This window comes from Aptenodytes forsteri, unplaced genomic scaffold, assembly GCF_000699145.1.
Source record: "Aptenodytes forsteri isolate BGI_AS27 unplaced genomic scaffold, ASM69914v1 Scaffold81, whole genome shotgun sequence".
NCBI classification, from domain to species: domain Eukaryota; kingdom Metazoa; phylum Chordata; class Aves; order Sphenisciformes; family Spheniscidae; genus Aptenodytes; species Aptenodytes forsteri.
Genome location: NW_008795259.1, coordinates 5,302,340 through 5,324,841, shown reverse-complemented (window position 1 = coordinate 5,324,841; position 22,502 = coordinate 5,302,340). Strand labels below are relative to the sequence as shown.

At 38.1% G+C, this 22,502-nt stretch overlaps 1 protein-coding gene across 4 annotated transcripts in view; it reads left to right on the top strand.

The window, feature by feature from the left end:
• The window catches only part of ZCCHC2 (zinc finger CCHC-type containing 2), a 53,389-nt gene extending 31,103 nt beyond the window's left edge, over positions 1 to 22,286 (top strand). Inside the window, exons 5-14 of one of the 4 annotated variants that reach the window (XM_019472048.1) lie at positions 2,754 to 2,866; positions 4,797 to 4,891; positions 8,414 to 8,497; positions 10,303 to 10,360; positions 13,233 to 13,368; positions 14,881 to 14,945; positions 15,837 to 15,931; positions 18,570 to 18,698; positions 19,384 to 20,892; positions 21,920 to 22,286. In XM_019472048.1, coding sequence (XP_019327593.1) covers positions 2,754 to 2,866; positions 4,797 to 4,891; positions 8,414 to 8,497; positions 10,303 to 10,360; positions 13,233 to 13,368; positions 14,881 to 14,945; positions 15,837 to 15,931; positions 18,570 to 18,698; positions 19,384 to 20,892; positions 21,920 to 21,987 — 2,352 coding nt within the window. In that variant the 3' untranslated portion in view covers positions 21,988 to 22,286. Of the gene's footprint in view, positions 1 to 2,753; positions 2,867 to 4,796; positions 4,892 to 8,413; positions 8,498 to 10,302; positions 10,361 to 13,229; positions 13,369 to 14,880; positions 14,946 to 15,836; positions 15,932 to 18,569; positions 18,699 to 19,383; positions 20,893 to 21,919 lie in introns of all 4 variants that reach the window. The other 3 variants (XM_009279207.1, XM_009279209.1, XM_009279208.1) reach the window with 3 other exon arrangements.
• The last annotated feature ends 216 nt before the right edge of the window (positions 22,287 to 22,502 follow it).

Sequence of the window (22,502 nt, the reverse complement as noted above, 5' to 3'; positions counted from 1 at the left end):
TCTAAGCTGTTCTCCACCCCCTGCCCCAAGCAGGGAATGCATTTGTGTGCATAGGCCACATGTAGACCCCACGAGTGTGATGACCTCAAACAGTGTGTTTCATTGCCAGTGTCTAATTGTTTGGGTTCCACCTATTCTGGGAAATTCTGTATTTAAGCTCACTGTTCAGGGCACTAATGAAAGATCTGTTTTGGGCATGTTTTGATAGCATCTGTTGTTCTTAACTGCAGTGTTAATTACAAGTGGAAAGCCAGTTACTGTACAAAGGTCATTGTCTTGTTCACTGTTTCAATTATCAACATTATGTTTTCTAGTGTTGTAGAAATGAAGCAGTGAGTATTCACTACTGCTTTAATCTAGTTGGAATATCTAGTTCCAAGAGTTCCCAGAGCTTGATTTGTGAGGATTTGAATTATGGATGGCATTTCTGGTTGCGGATGGGGTGTCCCACAACATAGGGTACATGCATCTGCTCCTGAAGAGAACCTTAAAAGCAGGACTGTCATATGGGATCCCGTGCAGCTCTGGGATGAGTGTTCAACTGCATGCCTCCTGTTCTACCTGTAAAATAAAGACAAACACCAGTTTCTGAAACGGACCCTCTAGTACCTACATGCTGCCAGGAGGAGGAGCCAGGCAAACAGACAGGATCCAAAATGTTGCAGAGCTGTCCGGTTTGACTGATGGCAGCTCTTCAGATGCGGAGTGTTCCACATGCTGGCTTGACTGCTCCAGCAGAGTCTAGATATATAGAAGATGGCAGGACAAGAGGAGGACAACCACAGGCTGCTATGAGCTTGCTGAGGTGTTCTGTGGAGAATGTGCACAGCTGAAAAATATATTTGATTTGTGTTGGTTTGATAGCCGTAAGTAGAGAAGAAAGAGAGAATTGTTAAAGCAGGATAAAACACCTTACTTTAAAAAGCACCGTAGAAGTACGAATGCTGTCCGGTTCATATGCACTTGCATTTTGGCTTTTTGTTATTCTTATTTCCAGTCTGCATGGCATTGTTAAGTAGTATGCTCAATTTTCTAGGGAGAGAAAAGAACGGTCAAAATACTTGATAGGAAATTCCAAAGTTGTGGGTGATAGGAGTAAGATAACTGTAAAAATTGTTTCAGAATAGAAGCATCGGTGAGAAAAACTAAGGTAGTAAATGGGATAACTTGGATGCCTTATATTTAAAGAGCACCTTCTCTTACGTGATAAGCAGAAGTTGTTCTTCGCATGTAGGAAATTACCCACATATGTGGAAGGGCTAACAAACGTGTAGTAACAAGGCTATCTCATTACCTGAAGTTAAGATAGTAAGCACCTAATCTTGGGTTCGTGTAACTCTGAATCTTTAACTACAGAAGGAATTGAATTCCTTTTAATGAAAGTTTTAAAGAAAAAAAGCTGTGGCTGTTTCCGGAGACTAATTTAAATACAAAACACCAGGACAGGAGGTTTGCTCATCCCCATGCTTCTGCAGTAGCTTTTTGATACCTTTTGGTTAATACTGACTAATTTTTCAGTCAGAGTTCCTCAATAGCACATATTAAAGCTAAAGGGGTCAGTTAAGAAAAGCTGCTTTCAGCACTCCTTTCTGGTTTTATATCTTCAGGTGCTATAGCACTGTACTAATCTAATACTAACAACACCTGTCTGTCTGGAGTCTGTCTGTCCAGAAGTTCCTTTTATGTATGTTACCAAGCAATTATCTACATTAGACATAGTGTCTCTCTAATAGTATCACTTCATTCAGTGAAATAATTACTTAGTGCTTTGCTGTTGTACCACTAGCAGGATGTAATATCCAGCTGGCACTGTGGATTGGGTGTATTCCAGATACGCAAGAGGAAGATGCTGCTCTAGTGTAAATTACTTAGATCATAACTGATGGCAGATGTTAACCAGACTAGCAATAGCTTTTAACTTCAGGAAAAAGCATTTTTGCTATGGCATTTCACTTCTAATTGCTCCAAAATTAAAAGACCTTTTTTTTTTTTTTTAAATATAAATTAACAAATCTGATCAGCTTTCATGTACTTAAGTACATCATTTTGGAAGTGGTAAATGTGAAAAATCTTTGTTCTAGGGAATATTCTTCATTTAAAATAGACATGCTCTTTAGATGCAAGAATTTTGCCTTCTGAACTAGAACATCAGAAGACCTCACTTTGTAATACTGGCACTGGAAACAGTTATAATGAATTTTTGTAAGAAGTTTCAGTGTCAATAGCAACTGGAGAAGGACTTGCTATTGATTAATCTCATTATTGACCACTGAAGTCTAGTGTATCATATAATTGAAACAGTCTCCTTTCTACTCCTGTTTCTTTAAAATAATTTAATCTAGCTAAGTGATGCTAGTGAGTACAGTGCATTGAGTCCTCCCTGGTAATTTTTTTGTTATTTTCAGACCTACTTTCTGTGTGTGAAATATTTAAAAAATAAATTAAAAAAGGCTGTAAATTATTCTGGAAAAGAACATAGTTCTGGTAAATTTCTGAATGTAATTCTTTCAAATAGCTTTAAACACCATAAACCATCTTACACTCGGATTTGATGTGAGGCTTTACAGCAAAGCGTTTCTCTAGCAAAACTGAATTATGATGATTTGTTGTACCTTTAGTCTGTAAATTACCTTACTTCAAGCTGGAACAATACAGTTTCTTTTTGATACCAAAAGATATAAAGACTGATTGTGAACAAATACAGTCTTTAAAATGTCAACTACTCATTTTTTTAACATTAACCTTTTTCTCAGCTCCCAAAGGAACTGTCTTCTGAAGCATTTGACAAGACTATTTTAAGAGCACTAAATCAGGGTTTTCAGAAGAGGGAAGAACGAAGGCATGCTGATCTTGAGCCCATAATCAGGTAAATATTTTAGCAAATAAACTGAAATGCATCACCTGAAAAGTGATTGAAGTCAAACTAGATGACTTTTAGGGACAGTGGAAATTCTGCTGCCTAAACACAATTTGTGAAAAAAATCAGAAGGCAGTGATGAAATAGATACCCTTAACTCTTTTTTTTTCTTTTTTTTTTTAATTTAGACTCTTATTAAACTTTAATGGATTACTTCTAAAGAAGTAATCATACAATTATGAAAATGTTTGTCCTGAGCAGCATTATATAGCAATGATTAGCGCTTCAGCAAGGGTCTTACCTCCATTATACAAGGGTATATTTAGAAATATTAGAAACAGTAACTCAAAGCACATATGTTCTAATTTTATGACAGCATGGAGTGAGAGACAGAACAGAATTTGGAAAAGAATGAACAGTAATAGTGAAGCATGTATATAAAACCAATTGTAGCTCACACATGTTAAAAAAATGGCCTCATAGCCTACTGTCTAGCGGTGAGGATGCTTCCTGGGGTGTGGGACATGTTGGTCAAATCTTGTAATTCAGAACAGCAATACGAATTTGGGTGGGCCTCCCTGTTCTTTTTGTTTGTTACAGATACCTTGTTATGTTTGTTCCTTCCTGTCAGGGTTGTTCAACTTCTTCAAAACAACTTAAATTATTCATCAGGTTAGGCAGTGTCCCTTGACTTAGGGTACTTGTTGAAGAATCAGGCACTGCTTTTCAAGCTCCTGCTCAGAATATACTGCAGGTCCAAGCATATCAGATCTTTGGGTTTTGTCTTAATAGCTTAGCTATAGAAGATACGGAGCTGCTGTGTGCTTCAACCTCCCCCTTCCCAATTTTCTTTTACTTTGACCTGTAATATTATTTGTCTGTCTTTATTGGCTTGATTGTCAAGCCAAAAACTAAATCTGTGCAAGTAATTTTTGGCTAATAAACATTCTGGTTTTAAATGAATAAACTTGTTAAACAGGTTGACTGAAGAGGACATATCTGTAATACAGAAAGGTGAAACCTCACTGCACAGTAATTACAAACCCAAGATATTCAGTTTGAGGATAACCTTTAAACGTATCCAACCATGTTGTAGCATGGCACTATAATTACAATTTGCAAGCTAAGTTGTGACTGTACTGGAATGCTACGTGAATAATCTTGTGATAATAGCATTACTGTATACAAATTGAGTTTTCTTACAGTATCAGTTTAGCATTAATACATATTTATTTGGGGATCTTAAGTATGTGCCCAATTGCCAAAAATTGCTCTCCCCTGCCCCCCCTCCAAAAAAATAGAACCGGGTAGTGCTTCCTGGTGAGCAATAATTGAAAAATTGGTGTGGGATGTAAAAATCATTCATTCTTGGCCTGTTTTCTTTTCTGAAGCTAATAGAAGTTGTCACTGACCTCTTGGGAACAGACTCAGACCAGTGCATGGTGGTATTGAGAATCCCACCCTTTGCTCTTGGAGATAATGATGAAACTCAAATACTGACATTATAGGTGAACTCAACTTCGTATTTAACCAAATAAGTGTATTTAAGGAACAGGTGCGTTGTTTTGGGAAATTAAATGTTAAAATATAAAGTCCAGTGCTTTTTTGACTCAGTCCAAACTCCTCTTCAATAAAATGTTACAGGTGGCTAAAATGTTTGAATTGGGATGGCTCAAAAGCACATACCTTTTACATTAAAAAAAAATTCATCATACCAATTTCTTGTACTGGCTGTATTCCAACCTTACACTAGCACTGAACAACAAAGCTCAAAAGTAGCATTTAACATTGTTTATGCCGAACGTGCAAGTTCAAGCATTTGGACTTCTTCAGAACTGCCTACTTTGCTCTTAAGTGGTACTGTAGTAAATTTTTGTATTCTTCCTATGGAATATTACTTTTATAAGTAATATTTAACAAACTCTCACTTAAATTTCAGGCAGCTATTTTCAAATACATCGCAAGCTTTTCTGCAGAATCAGAGAGTATACAACTTCTTCCAATCAATTTCATCAGAATCTTTGCACACTCACAGTAAGAAATATTCTAATGCTGTTTTATATAACAAAAAGTCTATAAAAAGCTATTCTTCCTGTCATGCCTAATTATGTTTTTATAATTATGTATTCATGTTACATTGTATTCCACTGGTCGTGTTTGAACTCCCTGCCAATGAATATTCACTTCAGCAGGTACTCGTGCTTTTGACAGTGGGAAAGTGCTATGTAGCATCAGCTTGTGTTCTTTTCTTTCTTCCTTCTTTGTACCATCATGCTGTTAAAATAAGTAATTATGAATTGAGCATGTGCAACAGTTTGGGACTTTCTTCCTTTTAAGAAATCTTAAACTTTGGAACAAAAAGCTTGAGCTGACCCAAAAAAATCACCTCTGTTTTTTATTTGGTTTCTTTTGGAGATGAAGTGTTTGTCTTGATATTTAAACTAAGATTAATTTGGGGTATATAGTACATAAATAGTGGGACGGTCCTAATTTCAGAACATACAGAATCTTGTTCAAAGCATTTGCATTGCAGAGATTTCCTTGGTGGACCTCTTACCTACTTGTGTGTTACAAATTGTTTGTACAACCTAACCTTAGCTTCTCTGTATGGATGCCTTAGGATGTGGTCTTTGTTTCTGTTGAATCTTTCCTTCTTTCGATGCATGTTATACACCATGACAGTTAAGGCACTGACTCCGAGGCCATTGCCTCAGAAATTGCAGAAGACCTTAGTAAGGAATTGAATAAGTTGGAGTTTTCAAACAGACTGCTCATATGTGCTTGGAAGAAAATAGAGGCATGACAGCTGACTTTAATTTGAAATGATGGGTGTGATCTGCTGTGACAAATGTATTCTTTCCATGATCAGATAGAAGCCTTGTGATTAGGGTAGAAGCTGTAGGTCATTTTGCGATACTTTTTTTTTTTTTAGTAACACTTAGGACATTCTTACATGGCAGTTCTGTGAAAAAGTTAAGCTAATGAGGTCCAGGATGATTGTGAAACTGGCTGGAATTTACTCCTGTGAAAATTCTGACAACTCTGGTGTAATGAATCGGGGAGGAAAGAGTTTCCAAAGTCCAGAAAGATTCACATTAATGATAGGCACACTGCACAGGGTATGCATATTTTAATCTGTAGACTACATCTAAGTGGGAAAAACTTGCAAATGTGTTGTTGTACCTGATTATAATTTGAAATGGTCTGAAAAAGAACCAGTGCCAGGTTCCATCACGATAGACTTGACTGGGTTAGTGCAGGGCAGAAATGATCTGTGGGGTAGGTAGATCAGAAGAGTAAAATGGACAAATGTCAATTCTGCAGGAAGTCTTACAGATTATAATGTGATTATAAATGGGAGATAATTTGTATAATAATAAATAAATAATTGGGTACACGAAAGTTTGTGAGGATTTGTCAGATCTAGAATGCAGGACAGATAGGATGAAGAACTTAATTGTTTAGCAGAGAGGAAGAAAAACTCCTCTCTGCTAGGAGATTACTTTGATGACTTATGTCTTCAAATACCAAAGAGTCATAATGTAAAGAGGATGATCTGTTCTCTCTGACGGATAAGACAGAAAGCACTGGGCTTAACTTGCTGTGAGGAAGGTTAGGACCAGGGTCAGGCAAGAATCTGGTGATTACCAGACAAGTCCAAAGCAGTGGGCAGATCTGAGGTCAAGGCAGAAAAACAAGTTAGTGGGTCAGGGTTAAGAACAGGATCAGTGAGGTACATGGCCAGGCACGGGCATGGCTGCACTGCACCCCAGGCAAGGGCCTGAGCTCAAGTGTGGCTCCCAAGCCAAAGGATGGAGGCTCCAGATGAGACCTTTGCCAGTTCTTTCCCAGCAGTCTCACCCAAAATTGAAGAACTGCTCTGTATGAGATTGGATCTTGAGCACAGGCAGGTGAAGCCCTTGGGAGGGCAGGGGAAGAGGTTGCAAAGCCCATTGGTATGGTTCAGGGCCCTGACATTGAGTTAGATATTAAGAAAAAGTTTGGTGAAGACAAATAGTGCGATAAATCTAAGCATAGTTGTTTTTCTTTTGAGAAGGGGGACTGGATGACTTGTCTGGGGTAGCTCACCACAGGTGGCCTCTGTGTGTTTTTCTAGGTTTCCTGTTTGGGATTCCTGAAATCCTGCTAATACTTGCAACTGCAAGCTAGCCTGTGGTGGCATATTTTGAACGTGATGACAGTGGAGGGGAGTGGGGGAAGCGTGTCTTTAAGAAAAGTCTCATCAGTTCTCAAATGGATGTGCAGAATTAATTGGCAGACAAAGCAGTTGTGGCTTTAATGGGTCTTCAGTTGCTATTTAGAGTTCAGGATAAAAATGTCTCTTCACGGAAATACAAAAATATTCACTCTTTCTGAAGGGTATGGTTTTAGTAAAACCTATGTGGAAATAAATTCTGTGTTCAGTGAAGGGTCTTATACCTTAAATGTGAGTTGGGATCTCACACTGAATAATATATTCAGTAAGTGTAATTATGCCGCCATGGTTCCATTAAGGAGGAAATCAATTAGCTCCCTCCTGGTTCATAACGTCAGTTATTTTAGACACTTTTTCAGGCTGGAGTAGACTTTTGATTCCAACAGACTTTATTAGAGCATGATCTCTGGGGGCTTAGCATGTTCAGTGCAGACAATATTTGGAGAGATCTTCCTATCAACGTTTCAAGCTCCTAAACAACAGCTTTCAGATGCTTTTATCTGCACTAACTTGGAACTTTTTGAGAGGGAAAGAGTAGACTCCTGGAGGTAGATTCATTACCATACTTAGTCCTTTTTTAGAGCATGGCAGTGGTATTTTTGCAAAAAACCTGTAAATATTATTGCCACTTCTTTTTCTATCCCATCTGGCATAAAAAGGCAGAAATTGTTCATGAAGACTGTGTTAAGGGCACTAGAAGACCTTGGCCCAAATTAGGTCTCTTGGCAGGTGAATGATTTGACAATGGAGGAGTATAACTTGTTGTAGAAGAATTCTAATAACTATCATTTGGTCTCCTCCCATTTCCTGCTGTAACACAAAAAAGATTATAAAAAAAATCCCCATCTGGCATAAAAAGGCAGAAATTGTTCATGAAGACTGTGTTAAGGGCACTAGAAGACCTTGGCCCAAATTAGGTCTCTTGGCAGGTGAATGATTTGACAATGGAGGAGTATAACTTGTTGTAGAAGAATTCTAATAACTATCATTTGGTCTCCTCCCATTTCCTGCTGTAACACAAAAAAGATTATAAAAAAAATCCAAAGTGCAGGATAATAGGAATATTTTTAATACTGTAATCACGATCCCAACCTTTTGAAATTGCACCATAGCTTTAAAATTGTTTTGCACACTCTTTTCTTTAAAATAGAAGTATCTCCATAGAGCCTTTACTCTTGGAGATGGCCTGCTTTGGAGGAGACAATGTTCAAATTATTGCCATATGCAAACCAGTAAGTTCAGTCTTCCGTTTCCCTAGCTTCCAGTTTAGTGCAAACATTCAGGAACTGTCTAGTTGTTCAAGATCTATAAAGTTACTACGTGAACTTTATTCTCTGCAGGTAACTTACAACCCTCTTTGAAGACGGTTAAGGCACCAGAACACTTCAAGGAGGACAGTTCAGAAGCTTCAAGTCAGGAGGAAGGTAGTTGTGTACTCAAAGGTGGTTCTTCTCTGAGAAATTTTGCCACACTCAGTTCTGGAAATCATGCAGTTGACTGATTTTCTTCATTGGTACAAAGCTGAGAGATTTGAATGAAATCTGCTATGTAAATGAAGAATTTTTGTATATTTTCAGCAGTTTCCTTAGGAGGTTGCTGTATAATCCAAGGACTGGGAGTGTTCATAGACAGCTCAGAGGCAGAAGTTCACAGCTGTGTTGAGCAACCAGGAAGATACACTTTACAATTCACTTGAGCCAAGATTGTTTGTAGCTTTTCATGTCTTTACCTATTCTTCAGTTACCAGGGTTAGAAGTTCAGTGCAGCATTTCAAGAATTGCAGACTGTTTTGCATTAAATGTGCCAAATTTGTCTAGCTTTTAGTTTTACTCGGAAAGGATGTTCAGGTTTTCCTCTTCTTATTCTTAACCTATGCTGTTTTTATACTCTGGACTGTTAATAAGGACTGTTTGGGACTGTAGTGAGTCGTGATTACAGTCTGAAAGCTGGTGTTTTCCAAATATCTCAAAAACAGTTCATGTGTGGAAGCAGCAGCCTAGTGGCTGGTCAGTAATTTCATTTTGAAAGGAATGGCAAGCCAGTTTTGCATTGCTTTCAGTAGCAAACAAGTATAAGCTTCTGCTAGGTGGAAAGGATGAGAAATGGGACTCATAGGTGAACACGGACCACTGAACACTTATACTAGCTTTCACAGAGTGACACCACTTTTATCCTGTTAAACATTAATAACTAATAAGAAGCTTGTGGTTGATCTTATGTGCAAACAGTAATCTGCATATGCAGTTCAGACAGCTTTTCCTTATTTAAAAAAATCACCACCATATTCTTCTTTAGAGTTCAGAATGCACCAAGTAAATTTACAATATATTTGGAAGATGCTCAAATAGTCTTCTATATACTGTCCTTAAGAAAAAAATCTGTTCACCTGATGAAACTACAAATGCATTTCAGAACACCTTTTGTGCCATTTTAGTGAAGTGCTACCAGAAGTTTAAAAATTGTGATTTTTTTTTTTTTCCCCAAATCATGATTTGGACTTATGTGTAGCATTGAGAGGAGTTCAGGCAAAGTGATAGCTACCAAGAAGGTCAAGATCATCAAGAGTTGGAGTCAAGAAAAGTTGCTTTTGTTAAAATTTAACGGTTGCCTTAAAGAAAAGGGTAGACCACATCTCTAAAGTTCTTGTTTCTTGTTTGAAACAGTGTCTCTTTTTATGTCAAATGTAATTTGCAAAGCTTTACTGGCATAGTGAATTTTGAGGTTCAGAATGCAATACTTCTGTGTAAGACTTGTCTTCATTCACTATTCAGAATGTGTGACAGTTTTGAGATGAATTTTAGCAGTTCAGAAAAAAAATACAAAATTCTGTACTTTTCTGACTGAATCCTTTCTTCTCTCTCCATCCTTTCATACTGGGTGATACTCAGTCACGCATTTAGTCCCTACGGGTGATACTCAGTCACGCATTTAGTCCCTAAAATTAAATATAGAGGTGAGCAAACATAAACGGTTGTTACAGTTCCTAGCTTTCTGTTTCATTCTTCTGTGAAATGGAAGGTAAAGAGTCTTGATTATACTGTCTATACAAACTGATCTCTCCTCTATGCAACACCTGTTAATTTCAGCACTGTAAATTAAGCCTAGCCTATTTAACGGAAATGTCTTCTGCTAAGTGTCTGGTAGTGATGGAAAGATGAATTTGTTGGATTGATCTAAAAGAGGAAATAGGAATTGCTATTGAAATTCTGCTTTGTTTATTTTTTTCCAGATGTAATGCAACACACAGCAGTTCACAAGAAACATAATGGAAAAAGTCCTGTTGCCAAGTAGGTACTAGGATGTAATGTGACCATGCTACATTTCTGAACTTCATTTGTTAGTGCTTTGAGAGTATGTGTTTCCTTCTAGATTAAAGCTTGTTTGTGGGGTTTTTGTTTGGTTGGGGTGGGGTGTTCTTGTCTTATTTTTTGTTGTTTGGGGGGGGGTGTTATCACAAGAAACATAATGGAAAAAGTCCTGTTGCCAAGTAGGTACTAGGATGTAATGTGACCATGCTACATTTCTGAACTTCATTTGTTAGTGCTTTGAGAGTATGTGTTTCCTTCTAGATTAAAGCTTGTTTGTGGGGTTTTTGTTTGGTTGGGGTGGGGTGTTCTTGTCTTATTTTTTGTTGTTTGGGGGGGGGTGTTATTTTCTTAATCTGTATTAGAAAAATATTTCAAAAGATCCTATTTCTGTATCTGTAGGTCTAGGTCATTTGGAACTCTCCCCCAAATTTTGTGAATTTTCACTACTTGCATTTATATTTCGATTTGTGTTTATAAGCTGAGTAACAAATTTCCGGTGCTGTTGATTTTAAGCTTTTCTTCAGTAGCTTCAAAGATGACCTTATAGGAGAAGGTAGTCCATTCTTTCCCTTGCTTAGTAGCAAAAGCATGTATACCTTGCTGGTTTACGTCCATTGTAAGTGGAAGCACTTCTTAACCATATTAAAGTAGTTTATATATGCTTTCAGATATATGAAGTATGTAATGTGAATTCACCCATTAATGTATTTTGACCAGAAACTTTGGATATGTTTGCACATAGTTGTGCAATACTTCAACTATATTAAGAGAAAAAATGGATACAAATTTTATTGTGGTTTACAGTTCTGTTCTGTGTTGTTTTATCTGTAAAACTTATTTATCTCAGGGTGGGAAAATTACCTGGAATTAGAATATAAACATAGCACAAAACAATGTTGGTTAAGGTTCACAGATCTTTCACAGACAAGATTCTTGTGAAATTAGCAAGTGAACAACTTAGTGGTTTGTTTCTGTTTTGTTTTTTAACCTTCCTACTTACTCTCAACTTACATTTCTTCAAGAAGAGAATGTCATCTTGACAAAATCTGATTATACCAGTGGATATACAGCCTACTATGAAGTTGTAAGAGTGGGATCCAAACTTACCAGCATATAGTTACTAATAAAAAATTTGTCTTTTTCTTATTCATTGTATAATAAAGTATACTAAAGCTGGCTGTAGTTTAGGATCTGTCTTCCAGGTAGGAAAGACAGGGACAGGCCTTTCCACGAACTTCCTTGGTAGAAACTCCTTTTACTAGCTATTATTTTCTGTTTGTTTAAGAGGGGAAAATGTGTTTACTACTTGACTGCTAGAGGTCTGTTAGTCCTCTCCTGTTCGTGTTATGTATCTGTCTTCTTAAAATCTGTGCCTGTTATTTTGGGTTCTAAAGAAATGGCACTGAATAAAACTTTTCTCTTTTACATATGTATAAAACTGTCTAGAGTCAAGAGCAGTTCATCTCAAATAGCATTGGTATGTTTTAGGAAAATTTGTACATTACATCTGTCTACCTTTTGTTTTTATTCAGTATGGCAGTCTTACTCTTGAAAAGGTCCAAAAATTTACTGGTAGGAATAAGGTCGGACATACGAAATAAAAAATTTAGTAGTATCACAGCTTACATGAAAAGACAGTAAATTTGGCAGCGGATTCACTTAACTCCATTCGGCAAAAGTTTCTAAAGTGAACTTGCTTATATCTCTGCAGTCATGGGCTCATGCCTGTATTTTGGGACCTTCTTGGGTTCTCACCATTTTCTTAAAGGTTTTTTTTAACATTCTGTTGTACATCTTTTAAGTAGTTTGAGCACTTAATTTCGAGAGGTATTTGGTAAGTAGCTACTGGAACTTCGGCATGTCTTATGCTTTGGAGTGAGCTAGATTTCTGCCATCATGGGGACTGAGTAACATTTCATATTGCAGTAACCTTCATGAAGCAGCTTGCCAACAGCCCTGAATTAAAAGGCACTTTCAATTATCAGCATAAGTATTTTGAAAAGAATTTAAAAGTGTTAACTCCTTTTTTTTTTTTTTTTTTTTTTTTTTTTTGGAGGGGGGGTGCATCCAGTCAGTAGTAGGGCGTGGTTTTGTACAATAGATGAAAAGCTTATAGGTCCATGTGCCCTACTGACTCTGTCAGAACCCTGACTGTTTTTCCAGCAGTCTTTGTTGACCAGTGCTCTCAGACCTAGTTAAATATTGCTTCTGATCGGCTGCTGTTAAGAGAAGCTTCTGTGGAAGGCATTATAAGGTCCAAAGTAAATGCCATGTGCAACTCCCTTTCCCAGCACTACTCAAAACTAGCAATCCTGAAGCTAAAAATGCAAAGCGAGATAACTATTTTGAAATTCAAATAAACACAGCTGCAGTATGATCTGTAAGTAGCCATGCGTTCCTTTTCTTAAGTGTCTCATGAATTCTGAAATAGGGATTACAAAGTAATTCCAGCTTTGTTATTAACGATAAGGAAGAAAGAAGATTAATCCAGAATACATTTCTATCTGGAAAATTTCCCCACGTCTGGTATGAAAAAAGCAAACATGCAGAAATATCCATGGAAACTCTTCTCTCAAGTACTGTTTTCTACAAATTCTGTTGTTCTGAATTTTGCATCAAATTATAGTAGACAAATGGAAAAAGGAACTCCAATTATGTTCAGATCATTAGTATAACTTTAGAGCACAAGAACTCCTGTAATTTACATCTTTTAAATCTCTTGAGCATTTCTAGGGTTTTCTGAAAGCAAAATACTGCGGTTTCCCAACACGATGCAAAAATGTGTGTGTTGGTAGGAAAAGCCTGCAAGTTTGTTCACGTTGGCATAACTTCTGTTTCTTCCTTTCAGCAGCACTAGCAGTGCAAAATGTTCTTCACTGGATAGCCTTAACATACAGCACTCTGAGCAAAATGGGGTAATGGACTGGAGAAGAAAAAGCTGTATTGTCCAGCAGCACCCAGAGCACTGTACAAACCTACTTGACCAGGTGTGTTGCTGTTTTTTCTTTAAAGCAATATTCTGAGACATTTGAGAAGACTGTCCACTACACATGATTAGATTTAGCTTTAAAAGATGAAGAGCCCTGCTAAAATCATACAAATAAGTGTTGACGTTCAAGTTGCTACTGACTTATCTTGATTAGAAAAACCCTCATAATTACTTACTACTGTCTCATAAAGTTGCATATTTTGTTTATGAATTTGTAAATAAAATTTCCCAGTAGGATATAAGTAATCAGAAAAGTCTAATGTTCATTTCTGATCAGACACTTCCCTGTTACTGTAACATATTGTCATCAGAGAGAATTTCAGAACGCCTGGGGAATTTCTATGTTATTGCAAGGAATAAACTAGAAGCTGTATTAAAAACTAAACCATATTAATGCTACAGTAGGGACAACAGGTTAAACATATTCTTTCTATCTTACCTGCATTATCTAAGTAACTTAACTTCTTTCAACAAAGATTAGTACTTAATAGCTAGACGGATATACAATTTTTGTGAGACTTGTGTCTCTTCAGTGGTCAATTTTGGTGTGAGTATAGTTGAGAAGAATAATTCTTTATAAATAAAATAATCTACTGAAATTGGGGGAAGGAAGGTTGCTTACTGCTTACATCTGAAAAACCTTGAACTTAATATTACTCTTATTCTACATGCAGAATTTGGCTATTGATTATTATGTGGGGAATAGCAAGCCAAACAAAAACAGTTTCCTTATTTCACAAAGCAGGGTAATGAACTGAGATTTGGTTCTAAAGATGAAATGGTAGACTGCATCAAAGCTTGAACTATTGCAAACTTGAGGCAAAAAAAAAATTAATATACTAAAGCAGAGGAAAAGCTACATCCTATTTAAAGGATGTCCAAATACAGCATATTTGGACAGAGATTATTTCTGAGTTTTCATGTATTTGGCAAAGGAGTAAAATTTGAGATATTACTAGCAGCTAGTAATCGTATACTTAAAGAATTATGCAGATGCTATGTTTTTTCTTCTGTGCTTCTAGGTTGTATTCTAGAGTTAGTTTAGCAGCAACCTCCAGTTTAAGGCTGGGTACCTGCTTTGTCACTATGTAAAAATAATTTGCCATATGTACTTCCTACCCTCCAACCATCAAATGATTCTACTTAAATCAATAAATTCTGTAGCCCCTTAGGCCTTGTGATTAGCATTTTGAAGGGGGTATGTGATGAAACACATTTGTTTTTATCCTCAAGAGGAAAGACAGCATGCAAACAATAATTTGATTGATATCTTTGGAATATTTGCAAGTAGTAATTTGCTGAGTGTTTTGCTGATAATGGCATAAACGCAAGATGATGCATTATTCTAAAGGCCTGGATGCACTGTACAAGTAGTTGTTTGTATGGTTATAGCACCTGTGAGCACACTAGTCTTGGACTCGCAGACCTCTCGGTGTAGAAGGGGTTTTTTTGTTGGTTTTTGTGATACAAATTCTGTTGTTTGACTGGCGTCTTTGTATTTTCTGTCTAGCATACAGCAGAAAAACGAAGTCTGTCTACAGTAAACAAGAAGAAAGGAAAGCCACAGCTGGAAAAGTAGGTTTCCGATGTAACCAGTAATCCAGAAACAAAGTGTAATGCATTCACCTTGGTACACAGAGTCTGCAATCAATTAGGTGCTTTGTTTTGCTGTTGTGGAACAAGAGCTGGCATAGCGTGAAGCCAGTCTACATAAAAATCCTTATTTTATCTTCTGAAAAGAAGTAACTTGAAAAATAGAATGTAATTGTATGCATTCATTTCTCAAAATACCAGTTGTCATTTAGCAAAAAGATGAAGGAGCAGAAGTAGGTTCTTAACCGATACTGAATTGCCTTTTTTCATGTTATGTTTATTTGAAAGTTAAAAGGTGTAAAGCTGTCCAGAAAACACTGAAAATCAAATAAGGATTGACAGCAACCTTTAACATTACGCAGTGGGTGGTAACTTGCTGAAATCTTTTATTGAAGATAATTTGCACATCAGAGGGCTTCAGAACTTCCTGTGGGCTACCCAGTCCTGCACTGTGAGGAAGTGAAAACGTTTCCACCATTATCTAATACTCTGCCTACTTCCAAGTTGACTTTCTGTCATTTTGTTAGTCTGTAGCCAGATGCTTTTATGCTAGTCTGGTGTACACTGCATTACACACATCAGCTTTCAAAGGCGACTTTAGAATCAGCTGCACTATTTCTTTTTTTGTGTGTTTTCTTTTTTAGATCTTTATTCATAGTGTTTAGTAACACTGCTTGCAGTTTTGTTCCTGGTATATTGCACTAACAGCCTTTACCTATTTTTTTATTACCTACATTTGTTGTTATAGTTATTAAATATACAATTCTGGCCTGGAGTCACTGCCTTTGTTTACAGTGGCGTTATATGTTCATTCACGGTTGGTTATTTGTGCCCATGCATTTGGAAAAAAACCCATGAAAATTATTTACACAGGGAGAAAGCAAAGAAAACTGACTGCCGGTTGAATAACAGGACTAATGGAGTTAGAGTTGCAGCATCACAGCACATCCGTACAGGGACAGCAAAAGGTAAGATGTTTTTTCCCAAGCTGTTTGTAAGAAATAGAATTTCCAGTGTTGCTGGGTTATTCATTGTTCTGCAGTAAAGGGGAAATCACAAGCCTGAAATCTGTTTTGGTGCAAGTCATCATGTTGGCTGTCTAGTCTGTGCTTTGACTTGCTGTATAGAACATGCTAGACTCAAGTCTTCTGTATGCAGTTGCTTAGGGTTTCTCTCTTTCCACGCATAACTGGAAAAATACTAGTAAAGTCTCCATAAGTTTCCTTATGTGGAGTAGTAGTTACAGAAACAGTTAATGTTGGGCTTCTTCTTTATGAAATTTAGCAGTCCGAGTGTGTGGAGGTCCAGCATCTCGTCATTAGTGTTCTCTTTGCAGCTTACTAATTTCTTCAGCTGTTGTGGAATGGGCCATGAGGAACCTGTATAAAAACCCTCTGGTGCGAACCATTGATGAACTGTAGTGTCTAAACCAAGTGACTACTGAGCTACAACACAGAACTGTGTATGCTACCCTAACAGGGTTTTCAAGTTTGGGTAATGTAGCAAACTCTAGTGTCTAGGCCAAGACTTGTGTACATCAGTCAGTTATAAGACAAAATGATATTCGTGTTCCTTCAGTAAATTGAGTCTCCAAGCTTTATTACAAATTTCTGAAGGGCTATGTTACCCATTGACTTTGCCATCTTGATGTTTTCTAAGCTCCCAGTATCAGTTGCAGCCTTGCCTCTCTGATACTTAGTTCTCATGACAGAAAGTTGACAAAGAATTTGCCGCCTTCTATACCACCTAATCAGCATAAGTGTTAAAAGGACTCTTACAAAGTGCCTTGTCTTGCTCTTGCTTCCACTTGGGGTACAGTCTTGATTAAGCGTTCATTCTTTCTTCTCACCACTTCTCACTGTTGAGAGTTCCAGGCGGATCCCATTCTGAATTATTGTCATGTGTTTTATGGGCAGTTTTTGTTACCTTCTACAAACAGTATTTGACTAAAACTTTATGAATTCACAGTTCACAAACTTAGCAAAACCAGGACAATTTTAGAAAGTTACAGCTGAGGGCTGTACAGGCAGAAAACATACTCTACAGGACAGGTTTGCTGTGTACGTTTCTGATTGATTACTGTTCTTGTTGTCAGGCAAAACGCACTGAGCTTTTATGAACTGACGATAACTTTAAGAGGTGGTGCAATTTTGTGTGACGTAGTGCAAAATTAAATAGGGAATGCTTTGCCACAAGGGTTCTGTCCACTCACTAACCACTCCACAGATGTGAAACTGCCTGTCTGATACTGTTGGCTAGTCAGGGCCCCTCCAAGAAGAAACTGCAACCCACAGAGGCTGGAAGCAATTAAGTCCTGCTCAGAGATGAGCTTTCTACCTGTGCATTTGTGTACAAACATCAAAATGTCTTTTGAGATACCCTATTGAGATACAGTCTAAAGAAAAAATTCCATGTTGCAATCTGAATCTCTGCCTAGCTTTATGTATCCAGGCTTGGTTTGAAATGCTCTATTTTGAGTCAGTAACTCTTAACTGCATCATGTGTTCTTCCATTTTTTCCTCCCTATTTTTAGCTTTTCTGAGTCATCAGTTAGTTACACTTGTAACTTTGAAGACTTGATACTTTGTGGCTAGCACTTTAGACTCTTCCTTTCAGTGATGTGAAGTTGACACTTGCTGCTCCAGGTTATATTAGCTATTCAAAACACTTGTTTAAAATAATTTGACCAGTTACAGGTTTAATCCAGGAAATTATTTCAAGAGTTGAAGCATTAAGGCAGCTTTTTGATGACTTATCCCAACCTGTTATGCTTGCAATAGCAATAATAAATGACTTAATAATTTATAAATAAAATAATAATTTAATAGAATTAATAAAATAAATAATAGTGTTCTAATTTTTGTCCTGGAGTCTTACCAATCAAGGTTTTGGGGATTGGTGTTTCCTTGAAGCTAGTGTCTGGTATATGTTCTGAGAGAGGGTGCATCTGTCTTGCTCCTTCACCTCTGAGGCTGAACTTGAAAGCCAGAGCATACTAGCTACTTGACTTCACTAATAGGATCTAAACTCACCCTGAAAGCTGGTTTCCAGCAAATGAGTTTTCCATGATCCCATTCAGAACTTAGAAAACAATTTTACACTTTTTTAGTTCACCTCTTTTGCTTTAAACAGGTTTTGTTGATACAGTTTGCGTAAAGCCTGTTCCAGAAGAGTTAATTGTAAAAAGGTGTATTATTTTGATGTTGCCCACTGAGTTAGCTTTCTGCCTTTGCTGGTATGACCAAGGAGTATTGCATTTCTTTAAAAGGAAACATTTGATTGCTACCATTCAGAGGAAGTTATTATTATAATGCAATTTGGTATAAGCATCGCAAAATTTATTAAGGATGATCATTTCTTTTCACTGCTCTGCATAAATACCAATTTTCAGTGTCACCTTCTTTAACACCAAGGATTCAGTCATCGCAAATTTAGGGACAGGACCAGTCCTGACTGCTGGGAGTGGGAATGTTAGGAATGCAGGGGACAGATGCAATTACGTAGGAACAAACAAAAATCTGAACTAGCGTGAGATGTGAACAAACCAAAATAACCTCACTTCCATATACTGAGATTAAAAATAAAAATTGGCATTTTTATTTTTAGATCTGAATTTGGACGCTGGATCTGGTCATGACACATGTGGAGAAACATCATCTGAAAGTTACAGTTCTCCTTCTAGTCCACGACATGATGGGAGGGAAAGCTTTGATAGTGAAGATGAAAAAGACAGAGGTGGTATTTATGGATAGTGTGCATGAACATCTTTATTCCTAGACTAATCTCTTTCTTGTATTAATTTTAATTAGTTTCTCAGTTTTATTAGCTGCTTTTATTTCTGAGCTAGCCACAGAACACATTTTGCTTTGTGGGTTTCATGACTGGACGGTTTGAAGGCTTCTAGCAAATAGCAGGACTGTTTAAATACCGTTGAGTTTTAGGTTACTGCATACGTGTAGTAATTTTCTGACCTCAGTGGCATGGCTCTCTTGAGAAATTTCAGCAGTACAGTAATGGGAAAGACTTTGGCATGAAAGAGACCGATTTAATATTGAATTACGTGTCTGAGAGGTCCTTCTTTTTGTATTGACAGTTTAATTTGCCACTCCTTCCAAATTTGAGTAAGCTGTGTTAATGTCTTTCTAAGTAGATGCAAATTCCTAATTTGGTCTGTGTCCTACTCTTCACATTTGCAGATATACACAAGTCAAAGACACAGTAGCTAGTTGGGCAGTTTGATATAGGCAAGTGATGGAGATTGACCTAGCTTGATTTTCATGAATGAAAATAATCTCAAAGTTATAACTATCATTTGCATCATCAAACTTAGGAAGTTTTATATGGGTAAATGAGTCCAGGACATGATTATATTGTTGCAGATTCATTCTTCTGACTCTGACAAATGCTTTTGTCTCCATAGATACAGACAGCAATTCTGAGGACTCTGGGAATCAAAATACAACCAGGTTTACAGGCTACAGTGCTGTCAGTTCATCAAATATGAACAAATCGTCTGCTCAGATGTCTTCAGTGAATAATGAAAATGGAAGCCTTTCAGAAGATCCTTTGAATGCAAAATTTCAACATATTTCCTTCATGCCTGCCTTACACTGTGTGATGCACAGCGCTGCCCAAAAGCCTGAAGCAGTTGTCCCGCCACCCATATCTGCAGATGGTAAAACAATGGGAATGCTTGTTACCACGCCTGTTGCTGTCTCGCCAGTGAGAGAGTCTGCAAATTCACCTCCTGGTGGAATGGGCCCAGTGACCTCTGGTGAACCTGAGAAACGCCTTGAGCTGATGGCTTCCCCATTGCCCGTCCCATCCACTTTCCTTCCACATTCTGTCCAGCCTGGTAGCCCTGCTTTGCATTTGGCAATACATAGATTGAAAATGCCCTCTCCACAGGGATCATCGGAAAGTTGCACAGTTAATGGACCGCAGCAGCCGACAGGAAACTTAAGTATTGGTTCACCAAATACTGCCTTTATCCCAGTCCACAATCCAGGTAGTTTCCCAGGATCCCCAGTTCCTACTACAGATCCCATCACAAAACCTGCATCCCAGGTGGTAGGACTGAATCAAATGGTGCCTCACATTGAGGGAAACCCAGGAGCAATCCCTCAGCCTACCAATCTAAAGGTAGTTCTTCCAGCAGCTGGTCTCTCCACAGCAGCACCGCCACCTCCACCAGCTTCATACGCTTTGCCAGGCAGTCCTCATGCTACCAGTGTGTTGCCCAACCAGAATACAAACGTGCTAAACACTGTAGCGACTTCCTCACCGCCTCAGTCAGCTGGCTTAGGTGTTGGTCAGGTCCAGTCCACTGTTCCTCCTGCAATACCTACACATACGCCAGGCCCTGCCCCTAGCCCGAGCCCTGCTTTAACACACAGCACTGCACAGAGTGACAGCACATCCTACATAAACGCTGTTGGAAATAATAACACTAACGGGACAATGTTACCTCCGCAGCAGTTGGGATCTGGTCCTTGTGGTTCTTGCGGACGTAGGTGTAGCTGTGGGACCAATGGAAGCCTTCAGATTAATAGCTATTTTTATCATAATCCACTTCATGGACAAGTCTACAGAGTTCCATCTTTCTTCACTCTGCCATCACTTTGCAATGGCAGCTACCTCAATCAAGCACATCAAAGCAATGGAACACAACTTCCTTTCTTCCTGCCTCAGTCTCCATATGCAAACGGGCTTATGCATGACCCAGTGATGGGGAGCCAAGCCAACTATGGTATGCAGCAGATGGCAGGATTTGGGAGGTTCTATCCTGTATATCCAGCACCTAACGTAGTTGCCAACACAAATGGGTCGGGACCCAAGAAGAATGGGAACGTTTCATGTTACAATTGTGGTGTAAGTGGACACTATGCGCAGGACTGTAAGCAGTCATCCATGGAGGCCAGTCAACAAGGTAATCATGATAACTCCCAGCGGACTTGCTTTTGAGTTTAGCAGTTTCTCTTTACCTTTCTGAATGTGCTGTTTCTGGTCTTGCAGAAAGGTGTGCGTGCGTGTGTATGTTTTGTGTAAATGGTTGTGCACTAGTGACCTGCTCTAAAACTGCAAAGTATCTTATCTATACCTGAAAATTTTGTAGAACAGTGCAAGGGAACGGGGTTCACAGCGTGAAGTTGAAAATGGGTATGATTTGGAGCTGGGAAGTCAAACTATATCAGTCCTAAATTGTCATTCTTTTTTCACTGGTTTGTTTTTGGCATTATGACGAGACTTGCATGTTGTTTCAATTTTTCCATTCCTGTTCAGTGTGTTTTTGGAGAGAATTCATTGGCAAAAAGTGAAAGATATCAATTACTGTCTATGATACAAACTTGGATTCTTAAGACTTGTGAGAATTTAAAAAAAACAAACCAACAGACTGGCCATTTGATAATTTAACTCTTCTAAAGCTTCCCTTTGCACAATCAGCCATCCTTCTGTGCCCCATCATGCAATACATGAATGAAACACGCTTTAACTTTTCAGACAAGTTGCAGCAAAAAGGCAGAAACCAATTGGAACTAAAAATCAAAGGAATGGCTTCAGCCTTACATGCCATTTCTCTCTCCATCCAGAATAATGGAGAAAACGCAGTGTTTGCGTAGAGCATAAACTATTTTTGATTCTTGGCCTGTGCCCATTCTGACTTTACTTGTTTGGTCAGACCGGAACAGGAAAGGCGAACCTTGGTGGGGGTCTTCTTTTCCTTGCATTTTTCCGGTAAAGGTAAAGTCCTGTATCTACGGTCTATATCTTTTTTTAAACTTACAGTTTTAGCAAGCAGATGAAAGAAAATAGTATAAAATCTTAAGGACCTACTTTAAAAGGACTGGAGGATGATAGTGCCTTTTGAAGAGCATGTCCATTTTGATACCTTGTAGTGGTTTTGTAATCCATTTTAATTGTGAGCAGTGACTTAGTAGTTCTCTTTCCTGTTTTAGGCACTTACAGACTGAGATACGCACCTCCCCCTCCCCCTTCCAATGATACCTTGGATTCTGCAGACTGAAACAAGTAAACATTGCCTACTTAAACTGAAGCTTGGGAAATTGGGGGAAGGTTGGGGGCGGGGGGGGTTGGTCTTGTGTTTTGGGACATTCCCGGTTCTATATTCTTTTGGAATTTTTCATTGCTTTTGCACCTCTGTTCCATACAAAAGAAGAAAGCTGAGTCCCTGGTCTCCTCCTGGTTCAACAAAAGGCTTGCGTAATGCATGCAATTCAAACACACAGCCAAACAATCAAAAAGAGCATTCGAACCATGCTTTTGCACTGAAGACTTGAGACATGTGCAATGTTTACTGCATTTTTAAAAAAAAAAAAAAAAAATCCTCTGACCTCTGACATCACTGGTGGAGCAGCCATATGGTGAAAGAAGAAACTTGGTCATGTTCCCCACCACAATCTTCTTCCCTCCCTCCCCGTTCTCCTTATGCTGCTGTTTTATTTTCTTTCCCTGTTTGTCCACGTGGATTCGTTGGACTTGCATGAGTGTTTAGCAGTTCATACAGACCCTGCCCATACT